The sequence below is a fragment of the Hippoglossus hippoglossus genome, chromosome 12 (genome assembly GCF_009819705.1).
Source record: "Hippoglossus hippoglossus isolate fHipHip1 chromosome 12, fHipHip1.pri, whole genome shotgun sequence".
In the NCBI taxonomy this organism is placed as follows: Eukaryota; Metazoa; Chordata; class Actinopteri; order Pleuronectiformes; family Pleuronectidae; genus Hippoglossus; species Hippoglossus hippoglossus.
Genome location: NC_047162.1, coordinates 10,351,540 through 10,370,622, shown reverse-complemented (window position 1 = coordinate 10,370,622; position 19,083 = coordinate 10,351,540). Strand labels below are relative to the sequence as shown.

The following is a 19,083-nucleotide window of genomic DNA, read 5'->3' as shown; positions in this document are numbered from 1 at the left end:
CATGTGTAGCACATGAGCCCTGTTGATAAATGCTGTGTTTCACTGTCTTAGGTGTGTGCGTGTGTGGCTAGAAAAACCCAGAGACTCTTGTTAGGGTTATGTGAGCTGAATTATTGAAACTATTCAAAGCTGCATGTTAGGGAAATAGGATTTGTGTTCATTTAATTAACTCCACCTCATTTCTGTCTCATTTTGCAGAACATAGTGTGTACAATGGGAATGAAGTGGTATCCACACCCAGAATTGCTTCACTGTATCAAAGGATGTGAGGTAAGCGCTCAAACTGATTTATATTGTCTTCTTTGTATTTGTGTAATCTCATCCGTCACACACAACTTTATACTTACTTACTTAAATTCTTCCACCCTTCTTGATCTTAAATTTAAAAAGCGTGGAGGCAAAAAGATTTACTCACTGTGGCCAGTGGATTGGCTGATGCTTTACAAATGAATCACGCAGACCAGCCTGTGGGTGAATATTGATCGTGTCAGAATATTTGGATTTACCGATCTAGCATACTTTCAGGGAGAGCTAAGACTTCAGTTCCAAGTTTCTTTCTACAGGTTATTGTGAATTTAATTTATTTATTTTTCCTGAAAAAAACCTACACGTGATGCACATGTGGTTGTTAGCCAATTCAAATGCTGTTGCTATAAAAGATGCTGAGGCTCATTAAAATGCTCCAGTGCATGGTCAATGGTCTGTTTGCTTGGCCTGTGGTGATGCTAGTTGCAGCTTTTGCGATGCCTCGCCACCGCTGCTGCACAAAGAGCTGTTCACCTGATTATTCAAAGTTCAGCGGAGCTCCACTAACTTGCTGTAATTTGACATATTAACTGATTTATTACCCTTTAGTAAAATCTGTACAGCTGTGATCAGGTGCTAAAGCTGTCTCTCCTCCAGATTGATATTACCTGCTCAGTTTAGGCCAAGTGGATAACATGATTGCTAACCCATATGGAGGGTGGGACCAACCCAATAAATCTAGTTATTGGAGTGTTTTGTGCTGTGGATAGTTTATGGTGTCCTCACTTTGAGTTATGGGTCTGGCCCACTAAAGGGGCTTGAAAGGTCACATTGAAAGATCAGGGACATTTTATGTATCAGGACTCATCAGCAAATCCACTCAGAGACCTCTAAAAGGTCCCAAAAAGCTAAGGAGGAAACAACTCATAATCTTTTTCTTTTACAGTCATTCACCTTTTAACTATTATCATCCATCAAGGGGGGCAATATAAAAGGTGGCATTGTTTTTGTCTCACTCGTTGTCTCTCTTGCGTAGCCATTCATGGGAGACAACTACTGTGATTCGGTCAACAACAGAGCCTTCTGCAACTACGACGGAGGAGACTGCTGCCAATCCACCGTCAAGACCAAGAAGGTTAGTCGCACGCCCGTACCTCAGAATGAACTTCGCCTTTCAGAATAATAGTTCATGTTGAATTTTAGTCCTGTTCAGTCAGCGTTTGTCCCCCAACTCTGGAATCATCATCTTTTTTTTTACCTTATTCAAGCTTTGACATTTTAAATAATGATTTCTCCTAACAAAAGGTAAGTACAATGGAACGTCAGAATATTCTGCTGAAGACTGTTTTATTTCATCTCTTGGAATAACTCTAAACAGATTCTTCCTTCCTTTGCTTTGCGTCCAACCTCATATCACCGGTAGACAGATCACCGGTTCCGCGTCCAAGAGTTTTCAGTATTCTGTTTCCTATTGAGTAAAAAGTCTAAATATATCTTTGTGTGCCTGTATTTATACTAATACCCCAAATCCACACATAATTAATTCATCACAGAGTTAGGGTCATGACTATATGAACTTTGAATAATTTACTTGTTCATCTTCACCCTGTCTCTTTATGTGTGTCAGCCGTGAATCAGCAGTGTTGTATTCCAGCATTAAGATGCGCGTTTTCGAAAAAGGTTTGGTCATCGTTTTGGTACGACGTCTTAATTCCAGGAGATGCTTCGTCTGGCTCCTTCCATTCTGCTGCTGGCAAGAGATCTGATTGGAAGTGAATTGTAGCTTCTGTTTCTGCAGCATCTGCTTCTCTGGCTTCCTCCATGTGCAGCTTTGACCTGATCACTAATACATCAGCAGTTTTCGCAAATTACTTGATGTCTGGGAAATATGGCTCAGAGGAATCCAGACATATGAGGGCGATCGACTTATTTTCATATGGCTGTACATACAAAACAACAAAACCAGACTATAGAGGAAAGACATCCACAGGTCCGTGATTTGTTTTTGTCCCATATTCTTAACTTCAGTATTAGATTTACGGTATTGAATCCTGTGCCCAATAGCAGCAGGGAAGTCGGGGAGCAGCCCACTGGGAAGTGACCTCACTGCTGAAGTGGTTTCACTGCTGTTGATTGACGCTATCTCATCTCCACATCTCCTGGCCCCAGTCCAGAGCAGGGGTTCAGCCAGAACTTGCATAACTCACTTTTAGTGAGAGACCCCGATGGGAGGAGAGACTCTATTGAATTACTGCAGTAACAAGAGGTCGAGCTGGGCAAGAGGAGGGCAGGCGATGGCTCTTGTTAGAGTTAGGAATTGTTATGTTGTACATCAAAGGTAGGTAAGGCCTGAACGCCGTATGTCCCGACCATAGATCTTTGGTTTGAAAATCAAATGTATGTCAAGGTTTGGACATCTTAGTCTAATTCCAGAAAATGGATTATAGCTAGTCAGAATTCAATGGAAATGCTGTCTTTAGTCTAAAATTTGCTTTAAGGTCAACTGCAATTATATTGAATGTTTTACAAAACATTTCTGGTCTTTAAATCATACCACTATTCTCAAGTTGGAGAAAAATAATGAACCAAAGAGGAGAGATTTATTACCTCCAGCAAGGAGGTTATGTTTTCACCCCTGTCCGTTTGTTTGTTTTTAAGCAAGATTACGCAAAAAACACTGGACGGATAATCACGAAACTAGGTAGAAGGAGGCGGATTGAGTCAGGAAAGAAATCATTACATTTTGGTGCAGATCTGGATCAGCAGACGGATCCAGGATTGTTTTTTTCTTACTTTTCTCAACATTTTTACAAATTTCCCAGGGAATATTTAGTGGATCTTGATAAAAGAAAAAAAACAGGAACATTTAGGGAACTGATATCTATGAGTGTGTGAAATCTGGTGCAGCTTGGTGGAATTTGAGGGGCTTGTTGAGCCTTGGCGAAGGCATGCACTCTACTGAGTACCATTCTAGTATTTTGTCTTTTTCTCCTTTATTTGTAGACTGAGAACTTGTTTTCATACATTAAATCTATTTGCATAAGCTAGTAATGTCAGCTACTTGGAATAACCCACATTAGCTCCCCTGCTGAAGTAATTTGTCGAATGAACATCCAAACAATCATTCAATCACAGAAAACTGCTAACTTCACTTTTCAGGCTACAGCCAATTATCCGTTCAGCTGTTGCACATTAAACGACATGTAAACATATCTGCAAATTCCACTTTGGTGCGTTTAGAGGCGAGCGCGGTACTTACACCTCCACACCACTGCTCTAAAAACCCCTGTCTGCCCACGGCTTGTAAGCTACAGTGAAAGTTTATTTACTTTGTCTCGTGTTGCCCTGCTGGGGATCAGCCTGCCAGCTGCTGTCAATCAAACACGGACACACGGAGGAAAAGGACTATTTCTGATAATTCCCCAAATAACGTTTTTCTTCCTTAAAAGTATGAAAAAGTGTTGATAATACGTTTAGAATAACACCGACTTTATTTGTGATCACAAGAACCCCAGACTGCTTGTCCAATTCCTAATTGAAGGCATGTTTCCCTGGCATTATTCAAAGAAAACAGTCTGGCTGGAGTTTTCCACTTGTAGCTCCCCATGAAAGTGCTCAGAAAGATACGAAAAATCTATTCTGAAATAACCAATTACGATGTTATTTATCGGCTGCCAGCAGCACAGGGTGAGGAAGGTTGCTATGGGTGAACAACAAAAAGGAAACACGAAGGAATGGAGCTGATATGTGAAATTGATATGGGAACAGAGGAAAGCCAGATGTTTGATACAATCCCTGTTGTTTGTTAGCCCAATGCCTAATTGATGCTGCTTACTTGCATCCACATGTTGCTCGGTTCTTTGGCTAGAACGTATTTGCATGAACCTCAAAACAAAACCTCAATGTCAGTTTAAAATTATTAGCCAAAAACCTTACCGACGACTTTATCTTCTTGTTTTATCGTATTTCTTTGACATTATTTTATCCACATTTATTTTCCCTCTGTATTTATCATAATTTTTGGTACTCGTGTTTATTCAGGCATTTAGACGTAGTTGTTTATTCCTCTTGGGCACAACATTCATAGTTATCCCTATTTGATCAACTCTCTCAAAACAGAAACAGGATATTTTGCACCTGATTCTGATTTCTCACCAAATTAAATACATGCGTGGCAGACAGTGAAGGATAGAGATCCATAAAAAAAAACTCTTTAAAAAACAAAAGAAAAAGACACAATATGTGACAAAAGGAATCTGTAACTCATTTATGACGGTCCACCGCCGAGCTGCTGAGTAAGTCACTTGCTGGGTGACAAAGATGTGCAGTGTTTTCCTCTTTAGCGGGAAATTTATGTTCTTTTCCCGACCACAAGTGAAGGGTTTGTTCCAACTTGTTGGCGAACACAGTTTTTGTTGTCATAGATTTTGTTGTGTGTGTCCCAGTGGAGGCCTTTTGATGTCAGCTATGAACTATCTGTATTTAATGCTGTTTATACACAGAAAATATTCCCAGAAAGATTCTGTTCTCACATGTCTTTTAATTGGTTTGCTTAAGTAAGTCAAAAATAAGTTTATTGAAAGTTTAAATAATAAATAGGTTTCTTGTTGGCTTGGTTTTCAATAATTTATTACCTCTAGCTTAAGACGCTACTTCCTTTTAGACCTGAAGAATATTGGTGTCAGAAATCAGACTTCCTAAAAGACTATTAAAATATTATCTGCAGCAATGTTCAAAGCATTTAAAAAAAAATTGTTCATCAATCACACGAGTAGAGCTCATTAAAAATATGTTCCCAAGATTCCTTAACAGAGTCATTGAGTGCATGACCTGGACCTCCAAATGTGTCAGCCCCCTCGCTTTACACTCAACCGGACGTGCCATCACTTTGACAAATGCACCAAACTCCATTTATAATTCTTGACATTTTAAAAGTGGCCTAGTTACATATCAGCAACAGAAAATCATTGTGAATGTCACTACACAAATTTTCTAAGAAAAAAATAGACATGATATCTTTCCTCATTACAATGAACTTAGTAGTTTTTATTTCCAGTTAATAGAGGCCTACACACTAAAAATCAATGAAAATAATTGGTTCAAGTATAGGAGTGTACCATCGACATACGCTTACACTCATATTGTCACGTTGTGGCTTGTTTAAAGATTTTGCAGCCACCTTTTCTGCAGATGTTTACATACTTTAGTCAGCTTTAACCTTATAAAACATTAGACTGACTTTATGAACAGTTTTATCATGCTGACAATATCACATGGCACAAACATCTAGTTAAGTCGTATTAGATCATCCGTTGGATGTGGTGCGTTGTAAATCCATGAACACAAGTCACTTGAGCTTCGCACGAGTTCACTTTCTCACTTATGCCGAGCAAATAAAACCACATTCAAAACATCCATTCTGAGGAAAAGTCTCAGGGCAAACAAAGGTCAAGCTCATCTAATAGGCTACGCTATGAAACATAACCCCCCGGCCACCCCCAACACTAACCCCCCTTCATTAATTTCCTGGAGACTTACTATAACTCTAACAACAACCAACACTTTCCTAGCCCTAAACTTAACCTCAAACTAACCTTAACCAATGAGCCAAAAAACCTGCTTTTTCACAATAACATTCGAACAAACTTTCCCCAATTAACTGGTGTTTAGTCTGAAATTCATCCCCAAAGGAGACACACTCATTCACACTCTCACTCGTTCATATTTCTTCCTGTCACGTTCGCCCTCATGCGCAAACAAACAAACACACAGCAGATGATCGAACATACCAGCCATCGGTTGTTATAAGATGAGTCTGGTGACTCAGTGGGAACCTCGATCCGCGATGTTGTCCCCCGTGTGTTGTGACACAGCACATGAGGAAAATGGTACGACCTCCTCCGCACAACCACATGCACACACGCACACTCACAACTATTATTCGTACGTCTGCCAAACCCTCTCATGTCTCTGATCTCTAGTAATGAGGTAAAGGGAAAAGAATAGGACAACATGAAATATTACAGCAGACTTTCATTTTCCCTCATCATCCACAGTCATACATCTTTTTATCCTTTTAGTCTGTCCAAACAGTCCAAAAGGTTAAAAAATAATTCTCCTTTGCCGCACTTGTTATTTTCTATGACCCAAAACCAAATGTGCATACCGCTATTGTCTTCAGTTTACTGATGGAGTAGATACAACGCTCCGCTGGAAACATCTGCTCCCCGCCCGCTTTAGCAGAAGATGCTTCAGTGGCTTGATTGCATGATTGTTTATTATAAGGTTACGCAACATCAAATAGCCTGCCTTTCAAATACAAAATGATTCACCAGTGAAAATGAAAAATCATCATCTATGGAATGTGATGCAGCGTCTTCCAGACACAACATATAAGACGTTTTCCCAAAGCTGGAAAAGCTATTATAGGAATTAGGTTATCAATTCTTAAATATTTCCAGATTCCTCCTCCTGTTTCCTCCCGAACCGAAAAACCAATGGAGGTCCGTTGCTCATTTACTTTTACTCCCCTTCCCAGGCAAATGCCGCTCTCGTCTTTTATTTTGGTAGAGATTTGTGTATTAAGGAGTTCTGGATGACTTGCTGTGTATTATTCCACCCCAGGAGCTTTGAAGGTGCAAGGACTGGCTGCCCGTAAGGTCACCACAGGATCTCCCCTTAATAGTTGCAAGCTGTTGGCAGGATTGGGAGAGGCAGGGAGTAGAGGCGGCAGGAGTATGCCTTTGCTGAGGGTAGCCTGCCGAGACCCTTTTTGTAGGTCCCCTCCAGCCCCCCCTTTAGTTTGGAAGGAATTCCTTTCTTGGATGCTGGAAGCGGTACGCAGAGGGCACCGATTATATAGTTATACGGCTTGGCCTCTTTAAAACAACTATTTCTAAATGTGCCTGTATGTTTTTCTGTCTGCGCTGATGGTGGGGTTTTGGGTAAGTCCCTCGCCCGTGTTTACAACTCGCAGTCTGGCACGGGTGTGCTCGCTACGTGACTCGCTATGTGGCACGATTGATGTTTGTGTCTTAGCTGATGGTCCGTGATAGCCACCCCTGACCGCTAACCTCTCCGTCTGGGCTGGTGACTCACGTAGACGGAGCCCTTTGCTCCTTTCTTGTCATTTGCTTCTCTGGCATTTTTGCCTGTTAGCAGATTTACATTTATGTTATTCCACGCAAACCCACGCAAATGATATTGCTTACACGCGGCTCTGTTGGAGCTGTCACACACACATAAATAGATGTTATAGAATATTGATCTGTGGTGAGTAGGGCCTCTCGTTTTCCGCCTTAACGTGTTCTACATCAAATATGCACATAACTGGACGCCAAAAAAGCAATCCCATCAAAAGCTCTTTATTTTTTAACAGTTTAAGGCAGTTAAGTTGACCATATTTCCCATTGCCAAGGCAATTAAAAGGGAGGAGGGGGCTGGGGCACAGATCGGAGCAGGCACCCTCGCATACACATATTTCTTGGTCATGGCATGAAGAATTACTGTATTTTGTTAAGCCACTGCAACATAACGCTTATGGCGTACCATTAAATAAGCATCAGCATGCCGTCGCTTCCTTTATTCCCAACGTTCCTCAGTGTGTGGGTACAGTGGGGGCTGAGGACGGAGGGTGCAACATGCATCTGAGAGTTAGGGGAAGGAAGGATAACAGGGCTTTTCTACACAACTGAGCATAGGTAGTTACACATCGGGGGGCACCGGGGCGGGGGGAACTCCCCACAGTGTTTAGAGGTTGTGGCTGTTTGCTGATGCCAAGTGCTCGCACTAATTTTGCCAAACTCAGTTATGTGTTCTCAAGTTGCTCTTAACTCTCTCCCTAATAAGACCCTGGTTTGTTTTTCTCATTTATACACATATTTCTCACACTATGAGTCCGTCTATGATTGATTTGAACTGGTCTGATACACTGGGACCAAATGACAGCGCTGTCATGCGAGGGTGTTTTGAAATCACGAGACTGACTGTAGGTACATGCGCTGGTCAAGGCTCGTCTCATGTTGTGCTCCTTTCGTAAAACACACTGTATGTTTCCAGCTCTGGTTTTGATGGACATACGTATATTCATTTATTTAAAATACCCCTCAGAATACAAAAGTGCAGCCTAAGATGTTTCTGACAGAGCTGCTGCTCGTTACACACTCTAATAACCTCACTTACTTGCTAATGAATAGTGTGTTATGCATCCCTAGTTCAGCCGGTTCTCCTTTCCCCAGGCCTGTGCCCCTTACACCACCTTCTTTCCTGTAAGCACTGACTGACACGCACACACTGCACACACAGAAACCTAGAGAGGAACTGGGTGTTATTTTGACCTGTTACTGAGATGGAAGGATGGGGCTCTGACGAGGTCTGTGTTCTTCAGAGGGGCTTTCATGTTGCTGTTAGCGGCTGTCCCCCCCCCCCCCCCCCCCCCCCCCCCCCTAAGCCCTCCTCTAGCCCTGGGACATGGGGCAGCGTGAGGGCCCCAAGGCCCACAAGGCCAGCCAGTCCCATTTCCCAGCCACCCTGAGAGAACCCCAAGTCAGGGCCAGATGTGGCAGCTGGGCCAGCCACCCTGGAGGTCAAGGTCAAAGGAAACCATGTCAAATTTGCCACCCACCATCATTCTCTAGATAGAGAGATAAACAGAAGTGGCCTTGGAGGGGAAGTGAGGTGTTGTGCACTGGGGAACTGTGCTAAGAGAGAGAGAGAGGAGGGATAAAGCAAGGTAATATAGGGAAGAGTCGCTGAAGGAGACAAGTCATGTTCTTGGCTTCAGAATGCCACAGAGGAAACTCTGCTCACACGGCTGACAGCTGTTTCTGTGTGTCCGGCCCTGGGCTTGTAAAGTCGTCACATGTAGGACTCATTTTCTCAGAGGGAGTCTGGGCACTGCCCACCTGGCCCTCACATTTGGAACCCCCCCCCACCCCAAACACACTAACAACTTATTTTATACCCCCTTTTCAAAGGGGAGCCTGCGTCACTGCTCCTGAGTGACTAGCGCGCTCCCCCATGTCATTCCACCCAACTGCTGTCTACAAATCCTGCACGCTCACAAAATATTGCCGCTGTTTCCTGTGTTTTGCATTTACCACTTACTATAACATGCGACATTTTGGGCATTAACTTTACAGTGCTACCCAAAGCAAGATGTAAGGCTGATTTTATGACGTACTTGTAGCGCAGTTAAAAGAAAGTCGTAAGTTGCAAGACAATCATTATTTTAGATTCTTTAGCAAAATCTGATCATTAAGTTTTTTTAACAAACACACACACATATTCTTGTAGATGTAAAAACAACCACAAGGGGACATTAAACAAGTTTAAAATAAGTTTAAAGGCCTCTGCTCCTTTCTTTGCATTGTTGTGAAAATCTGTCAAAACTGAAATCAATTAGCTTTAGCCACAAACAATTCACAATGAGGTTTCCGTCAGTATTGAGCTACATTTTATACATTCAGTGGAAGTTAGTCACTCAGGAAGTGAGTCAACCTTAGAGCCTATGGTGTGAAAGTAATTTGTTACTTACCTGACTTACCTCCCACATAGTACCAGCTCTTGATGTAATCTATTGGATGGTATTACAGCAGCAGCTACTTCATATCCACATAATTGTGCCCTGACCCTCCAGTGGAAACAGCTCAATCTGTGTTGGGTTTGTGGCTTGTAAATTGTCGTAACATTTCCCTTGTACATTAAAATCCACTGTGCAAAAGAAGCAATACCAGTTAACCCTAATAGGAAAGAGAGACAATGGCCGCAGGCAACCGCAGATTGATCTGATAAGCCACCAGGACACAAATGCAGACATGCCCTTGGTCTGCCGCCTGCCTTCCATGACTTGGACCACATGTGTTCCTTGTTTGGCCCTGAGAAGCGGTACACATTTTGCGTACCCAAACAGCTGAAGAAGGCCCCCTGAGAGGCGAGCGGACAAGGCAGCAGCAGCTGGTGCCGGTGACGCATTGCCAACGTTATCCGGTGACGTCAAACGCCAGGGGCAACAGCCAATGATGTTCCAGTTCTTTTTTAAACCACAGTATTTAACTTTGACATCGGACTATTAGAGAAGCTGGGAAATTGATACTTCTGATGTTCTGATATTTTGATATGAACGGTGTTTGGTGCCAAGTACTACTGTAACTTTAAGTAGAATGGTATTGATCTGCAGCACAAAGACTCCAGCATCAAACTCTGAGTATCAATATGTACCCAATACAAAATACACAATACGCAATGATTTCAGAATTGTTTGATATTTGCTCATCTGCTATGACGAGCTAGCATGTGTATGTTGGGGAAAGTACTGTGCATGGCCACTTGGAGGATTATATAACAAGTGTTATAGAAGCACAAAAGGAAATATTAGACACATTGAAAATTAACGCATTTCTATTTTATGTTTATTATACATGAGTTTATTCCATGGGGGCAACCAAATCGATTGGTTTGCCTCATGATATGTGCACTCTATATTGTGTATTTTATTTTTCATTAAATACTTTTCTAAGGCATATTTGTTTATGGTGGAAAATTAAAAATTAAAAAATGTTATATTTCATATTTTATTGACACACGTCCCCCTGAAAGTCAACATTATTTATACGATGTTGATGGACACTTGGGATCTTGACTTTTAAAATGATTGCTGGGGAGTTGAACCTCTTTTGACCACCCATTATGCCTCTGTAATGGCTGCACTGAAAGGGCCAGCGGGATCAATTACACTGAATGACTCTTTATCTCTCCTGCCCAGGTGATTCCTTTCCCCATGTCCTGCGACATACGGGATGAGTGCTCCTGCCGGGATCCCAACGCTATAGAGAACAGAAAGGATGAACACGTCCATTCCCTGGGGTGACCAACCTGAGCAGGGACCTCTGTTCAACGTCCCAGCGAACCTTGCTCCAACACAACACAGCCAGAGTGGCCGAGGCAGACCCCTCCTTCATTCTCCTCTCGGCCTCCGATTTCCTGCACATGCTGCTTAACAGGCATACCTCTCCATCCATACTGCAACCCCAACCAGCTGAAATAAAGCCTCCGCCTCCACATCACAAGAAAGATCTTAAAAAAAGAGGATGGGACTCACCAGACTCCACCGAAAACTTCATTTCTCCGCTACAAAGGAAAGTAACCCTGCAATATCATCATAAAAAAACCCAACATATATAGCAAAGAGGGGAAAAAAAAGAAATTACATGAAGCAGACTTTTTTTTTTTTTTTAAGAATATGAAAACAAACAAAAAAAACTAAACAGAAACATAACCAAGCCTAGGTAGCATGCCTTTCGTTCAGTTTTGTGCCGGCTTCAGTGTCTGTTCTAGTGACCTCGCTCTACAATCACATGATTGAACCTAAGGTATAACTCAAAATGTGCAAGTTGGAGGATAGTGTTGATGTTGGCTTTGTGTTTTGCAAATATGAAGGAATGTTAAAAGAGAATCCTCTGACACTTTGAGGGCATGTTTCAACACCTTTTCCTAGAGGGGCTAGAAGTTTGTGCTTCTATCATTCCTGGTTTCCAACTGGTCACACGCTCCGTATCTCTTTGTCCCTTTTCAGCAGCGTGTTTCTTCATCGGCACGTCAGAGGCCACAAGGGTTATTCCAAGCTTTGCAGGGAATGAGACAGCCATACATTGTTTGGGGCGAGACACTTCAGGTGAATAGGGTTCAAATGTTAACTAATATTAACACGAAACTTGCCTATAATTGACTTGCTCACATGAAGACAATTAGTTTTCTGGATCCAAATAAGACTATTATCTAATTAAATATGCACCAATTTGCATACATTTCTAAAACATTTATTTTGTTAACACATTAGAGTTAAAGATTTATAATAATTTGGATTGCTGTTTTTTTATTATTATTTATTATTATTACTCTATAATTAGAATTTTAAAAAAATTAAATTGGCTATGAATGATAAATCCCTCTGCAAAAACCTTCACTATATAGATATGAAAAAAACTGGACAGGTTATGGAATTTCTGGAAAATATCGTATTTTAAAATTCCACACATTTTTTTGGAAACCATAATTTACTGTCATAATATCTCATGCAAAGGAAATCTGGATCTGATAACATTGTGCAGGGGAGAGAGAGCTTTACAACAATACCTGTGATGTGCAGACAACAATGTGTTCACTTTTGGTGAATTCAGGAGAATTTCACAAACACAAAGTGTAGTAAAATGAACAGCTACATGTGTTTCAAGTCAAGTTATGGAGGCTAAATATGCCAAAATTTTGCATGAACAAATCTTTTTGCCTTCAGTGTCTCGCCTTATGTTTCAAGCCACAGATTCAACACAAACGCCAAAATAAGGAAACACACACACAAAAATGTTAAACCAACTGTCGGACACAATTCCCTGAGACATTTTAAATTTAAAAACCCTGAATGCATAGTTTTAAGCATGGCTTCTCTGCTACTGTGTTTGCTGCTACTTGCCATTGTCCCATCACGATATCTAATAGGGTCGGACATCTAATAGGGTTGTCGGCCTTGCTGCTTATACAGTACCTCTCTATGGCATTCATTCACGCTTGCATGTTAGTGCATATTACGTTCGGCTCACATTAATATGCGATGACAACACCACATATGAAATGCACTAAGAACTTAAAAAAAAAAAGAAAAAACACAGAACCTCACTTGTCATCCCTGTTTAACCCCCGACCGCCCCGAGAAAAAAATCCTACACACATTGACCACGACTTAAAGAATGTCCACCCGTAACACCTCACTTTGGGCTGGGCTGATTTTAGTTTCAGTTTGAACCCACTCCCTCACGGTGCTCGACGAGAACTCTGTTACCTCCAGCGCCGATTCAAAAGGTTCAAACTGAAAATAAAATGATCCCAGCTGCGTTCAGAATGTAGTCAATGCTTGTCAGGAGTCTGTGGCTTTTTTTTCGCTTTTTTCTCTTTCTTTCGATTGCAGAGTACTGTCACACAGGAGTATGGAAATAAAGGGCTGGAATCGAGGCCGTGGCGAGTATAGGTGGAAGGAGACCCCATCTGAACACACACACACACACACACATGCACACAACTCTCTCCTCATTCTCTCCCCTCCCGGTAGTGTCGGACTCCCAGCTCTGCAGCTCTAGCGGGCGACAACGCAAATAAAAATGACATTTGGATGTATATGTCAACGCAGCATTAGCAGGCGCCATATGATCGAAGGTCCCTGAGATTCACCGTTCAAGTCGTTAATTTCACCGTTTAAAAAAAGGGCACTTGGTTGTGATCAGCACTTTTCAGTATTGTGAACTTGGGTGTCCGTCCTCACCAGTTAACTCCATCAGATAACATGGCTGCTACAACCGCTTTGTATTTCTGTTATTCCTGACTACACACACACACACACACACACACACACACACACACACACACACACACACACACACACACGCGCCAGTTTGTTCTCATGCACATGGGGTAATGAAGGCTGCTTGGCATATATTGGTCCAAATGTTGCTGCTCCCATTCGGCCGCGGCGGCGGCGACGACGGCCGCCGTGGTTGCGATCAGTGCGATTCAATCTTTTAATTTTCACCTGGGTCACCGGCGTGGTCCCCTCGACTCATATTAGGCTGCTAAAGCATTCCAGACCATTCCAATAAGTCGGGAAGCGATGGAACACATCGAGCTGTACAAGTGGTGATGTCAGACCAAGGTCATTGTCATTTTTTTTTGTTTTTAACCGATGTGAGTGAAGAACCTTAGACAATACCACAACATGCAGAGAAAGTGAAAAAAAGGTATTATTTTCCACCAAATACAACAAAAAATATCATGTAAATATTACCACATGTTCTTGATGGACGGGAGCATTGCAAAATGGTTTTAGGTTATTTTCTTGTTTTCATGTATTTCATTTTTTTTTTTTTTTTTACAAAATGTCATATTTAATCAGTGTTTGTATTATTGACCTCAGTTACTGCACTTTTTTAGTTGCCATGTAAGAAGAAAAAAAAAGTATATCTTTCAAAAATGTTTAGAAGCTGCTATTGTCAGAAAGGTGATCTGAATCAAACTGTATGATATTCGGTCATTTGACTCCCTGTGTTGCTATAACCCTTCCTGTCATTAGTGTTTTAGTTGTATCTGACCTTAGATTCTCCTCCTGACCATGTTATCAATGAAGTAGAGTCACCAAATCCCCAAATCTTACAAACTAGGGTACACACCAACGCATTATCTATAGAAGGTATATTGTATATTGAAAGTATATTGTCACATATTTAAGGTCTAGTTAGATTGTTGGTCTTTTGTTTTGCCCTCATGTTTGTGTCACACATCCTTAAGGTTAAGGTGTACATTTTGCAGAAACCTACAAATGCCGGAGGTGAAGGAAAAGCGTAAAATGAAGAAAATCCCCGCTCAAAGGGACTGTTGAAAGACTTTTTTATGAAATATGAAACTTTGTAAGGATGTTCTAGGCTATATCATCTTCATTGCATTTAACACTTTATATGAAAAATATATAGCCCTGGTTTAAAAAGAAAAAAATAACAAAAAAAGAGACTTGTATTATGTTGATATTATCAAATTATATATATTAGTACTCCAGATACTGCTGCTTTTACATAGAACTGTCACCAGTGGGGAGAGACTGACCTGCAATCACTACACCACGCCAATGACATGCAGTACTGCGGTTCATCATCTGCCATTCAGGTCACTGGGAAGCCATTCCAGCCATTCGATGAATCCCCAAAATCTGTCATTGGATCCTTCCCGTGACTCGTGAACCGAGTTAACACGACCCGTCGCTTCCACGTTCTCCGACTAACTCATATCCTCCTCTCGTCATCAGCCAATATCTGGACACCAAAAAAAAACGACTCGACACTATCACGATCAGAAAGGCTACAGAACGTGACCGCACGTCAACTTGAACAATTAGATATCGGAGAGGGTGCCCATAAGCCATAGTTAACCCAGATATTCATGGAAAGAAAGTATAAGATTGCGCATTGGATGAGGACATCGCCTCTCTACTGTAGTCTTCACAGGATCCCTTGCTGTACCTCATGCCTGTAATGTTTGCTGCTTCTATATTTTTGGTATTTTAGTGACATTTTTGCGTCTCATAACGATGGTGTAAATAGTAGAACTATTTATTGAGAGTGTTATACTTTTTTAAGTTATATTTAATGTCCATGTAAGTTATTTTTTACATTGTTCTTATAAACAGAAACATTATCGGTTGTGTGAGTCAAAGGTTGTCGTTTTGTCTGTCATCAGTTGGGATCACTGCCGTCGAGCATTGATCGGACACACAGTACACTCCAAAGCCCACAACCATGAAATCCCATTGGTCATTAAGTGTAGATGGACGCTGCTCACATCCAATGAGGATTCATCACCTTTAATTATTACTGAGTGCAGTGTATCGTCTTTCTCTTTTAAAACCAGAATGTAAAGTTTCTTTTTTTATTTCTCTTTTTGCTTTTTTTTTAAATGCACACATTAGCCATACATACAAGCAGTTGTGAAAAAAAAAAGAACCAAGTATATAATGGTCAAAGTACATAAATCCGTAATATAGCAACAACAATGTTTTCAGAGCCTATGTACGACACAAAGAATATTTGTACACAGCTGGCTGAGGGCGGGAGAAAAATGGGCAAGTGGCAAAGGCGAAGGGATGAGAAAGAAGGAGCCGGGGGTCGAGAGGCAAAGGATGGTGCCCCAGGTGGAGCGATCTCGGAGGGTCGGGGGAGTGGACGGTGGGCAGGGAGAGAGGTGCGGGGATGGGTGGGCTGCTTTTCCTGGCCTGTCGAGCTATTTGTCCAGGTGTGAAAATGTGTACTCACAGAGGCTGCTCCTGGGCCAGGGGTGGCCGGCGCCGACTGGCAACAAGCCGAGCGCGGTGAGTCAGAGTTTCTCCGAGGGGGTGGCAGCCATCCCTCCCTCTCGCTCTCTCTCTCTCTCTCTCCCTGGGACTCCCACCCACCACCCCGCTCTCCCTCACTCCCTCCTCCCACCGCCTCCTACACCTCCACCTCCCCACTCCCTCAGCACACTGCCTCATCTGTCACTGTCAGGTATGCTTGCGCAGGGCCGCCAGGGTCAAGCTGGCCCTGTGAAAATGAGAGAGGATGTTTGCCCGGCTTATGGAGCCGTTTGAAGTTCGGCTGAAGGAACACAGTTCTTCTCACCTCATAGAGCCCACGCTTATCATATAATATGATTTGTACGGCCGTCGGTTTTTAATGACGTGGCTTTGATAACCCAGTAGTCAAACTCCTTTGTTTTCTAATTTAACACCGGGGGTTATTGTATTGCTCATCAAGAAATGGACGAAAACCTGTGCAGTGCCGGAGTCATTACAAAGCGACAGGGGAGCGTCAGAACGAGTGTCAGAGTCCCTAATGTTCCCGCTCAGATCAATGTGGAGAAAAATACTGATGTGCCATCTCGTTGTAAGACATTTTCTTTGTGTATTGTACCACATGAAGTACCTCTCACAGGCCTCTGGTTATAGAATGGTCCACTTATGTCTGTTTCCTAATCCCTCAATAAATAAATAAAAGGTGAATTGTCCTTTTTTCTAAGTGGGAAGTACAAAAAAAAGTGTATTTACATATTATGTGGATAACTAGTGGTATTACTGCAATGTTTCGTACCTGATTGCTCAACAAATATATTTTAAGATGTAAATAATAATATTACATGATGATTGTATTTGCAAACCATGTACTAACTGTTTGGGAGTAGCTCTTGGATTGATTTTTATCATAATTATTATACAAAGAGATGAACCGTGAATATGTTGTGCATTGTGTCAAAGTATCACCTACAAGACAGATATGAAAAAAGAAGAAAAAAAAAAAAAAGACCTGTGATGCTTTACCACACCACTTTCGCTGTCAGCATTTATTTGTCCATAAAAGGCTTAAGTACGAGCACTGTTGTCAGTTGTCTAAACCATTGAATTTATCCATTGAGTCATAAATTATTTATTTGTTGTCAAGATGAATAAAAAATCATAATGGTCGTGTCTGGGTCGTGGGAGTCTGTCGAAGTTCATCCCCCAAACTTGACCGATTTTTCTGTTTTCAGTTCATTTTCAAACCTTTCCGAGGTTGACTGGCGCCGACCAACAGCTTCCAGTTCTCCTCAGTCCATGCTGTACGTTGTTTGAGTCTTACCCCCATTAACACCTTTGTGTTCGCTTCACCAACACTGTAAAGGTTGCCATCGGACTCCGTCGTCCTCCCTCGCTCTGATGGCCTCCTCTCTCTTTGGTTCTTACACAGTATGCACTTTTTCAGGCACATATACAACAGATTGGACTTTTGTGTTTCAGTCGATGTTTCTCTCTGTTTTCCACAGTTGCAATTATATATATTTTTTTGGTGCTCTGGTACATGGCAAAACATGTGTACTATATTTTCATAAGGAAGAGTCATAAAGACGAGTATCATGTTCATTTTTGCTGTCATTTATTGTGTAGAAATAAAACACTGGTTAAAGTGAACATACGCTGGAGGAGTGTCAGTTCTTTGAAAGCAACGTTGTGTTTTTTCTTCTGCATCAAACATTGTGAAAAATGTCCTGCACACGTGCGTCCAGGTTGAGCGGATTCATTTTATATTTTTAACTCGGGCCTCTGAACAGTACGTTTCTTCTGGAAGTCATTCAGGTACCAAACATCCATAGTGAGCTCTTTCAAAATAAAAAAAAAAATGGGCTGAGCTGGTTATAAAAGAGGAACTCATTCTTTAAGCCTCCATTGATACATTGGCATGGAAATGCAAGTGCTGTTCCTGGCACACCAATGACGTTAATGGCCTAATTTGTGAGAATGAACATCAAGCTACTGATTTTTAAAGTGCAGTTAATGTTGCATGACTGGAAAGAAACTGGATCTGAGCTTAAAGGAATAGTTTGTTGAGGGAGATGGAAAAAGAAAATGCTTCCCAGCAGCTCACATGCAGAGAGGCATAGCCACCTTCAGTTAATGATATAAATTAGAGTAATTCATAGGGGATAGCTGTCTGTTAGTTCAGTGAATGATTTCCCCCCTTCCCGGCTCAAATGTAAATATTTTTTAAGCGGGATCATGTTGTAAATTGGGTGAAACCTGGGAAATAACATGCGATCTACATGTGCTAACAGAAAATATGATTGCAGCCGTTTTCATCTCGGCCTCATTTTGCCATCACGCTGATTAATTCTGACCCGACCATTTGATGTGATACCGTGCAACTTCACCATCGTGGGTCTTTTACCCGGGGGGGGGGGGGCGTCTCTCCAGGGAGGTCTGTGTCGGTCCAGGCAGGACACACGAGCCAGTTGATCATGTCAAATTATGTTTGACCACTTCACAAGACAGATAATTGAAGTCAACGTTACATGCGGGTGTTGATGGCCCGAGCTGCTTATGTCAACCTACCTTATCAATGGAACACAGTCTGATTTACAAAAAAGTAAAAACTACAATTATTACACCCAAAAACGTTCAGTCTGGTCCAAGAAGGTGGCCATGGCAACTGATTGAAATAGATTAAACTCACTTCAAAGGTTACTATTTTTATATTAATGCTACGCTAAATTAATGCTACGCTAAATTCAAAACCCCAAAAAGTAATTGTATTCTGGAGTAATTTGAAATGGGCGTGGCAAAATGGCTCAACAGCACCATCTACGGAAAAGCCCCTCAGTTAGCTTTCACCGATCTTCACAAAAATCGTAGCCCAGGTGTATCATGACCAGACACAAAAAAAGTCAGAGTTGCAATTTGAAAAAAGCAACAGGAAGCCCGCCATTTTGGATTTAGTGGCCATTTTGGCCATATTCCACATT

The 19,083-nt window shown here is 41.7% G+C and overlaps 1 protein-coding gene across 2 annotated transcripts in view; it reads left to right on the top strand.

Annotated features, from left to right (window-relative positions):
* Positions 1-11,945, top strand: part of pappaa (pregnancy-associated plasma protein A, pappalysin 1a) — an 87,173-nt gene extending 75,228 nt beyond the window's left edge. For both annotated transcript variants that reach the window (XM_034602700.1, XM_034602699.1), the window contains exons 20-22: positions 199-270; positions 1,283-1,381; positions 11,009-11,945. In XM_034602700.1, the coding sequence (XP_034458591.1) occupies positions 199-270; positions 1,283-1,381; positions 11,009-11,113 (276 nt within the window). In that variant the 3' untranslated portion in view covers positions 11,114-11,945. The remainder of the gene's footprint in view (positions 1-198; positions 271-1,282; positions 1,382-11,008) is intronic.
* The last annotated feature ends 7,138 nt before the right edge of the window (positions 11,946-19,083 follow it).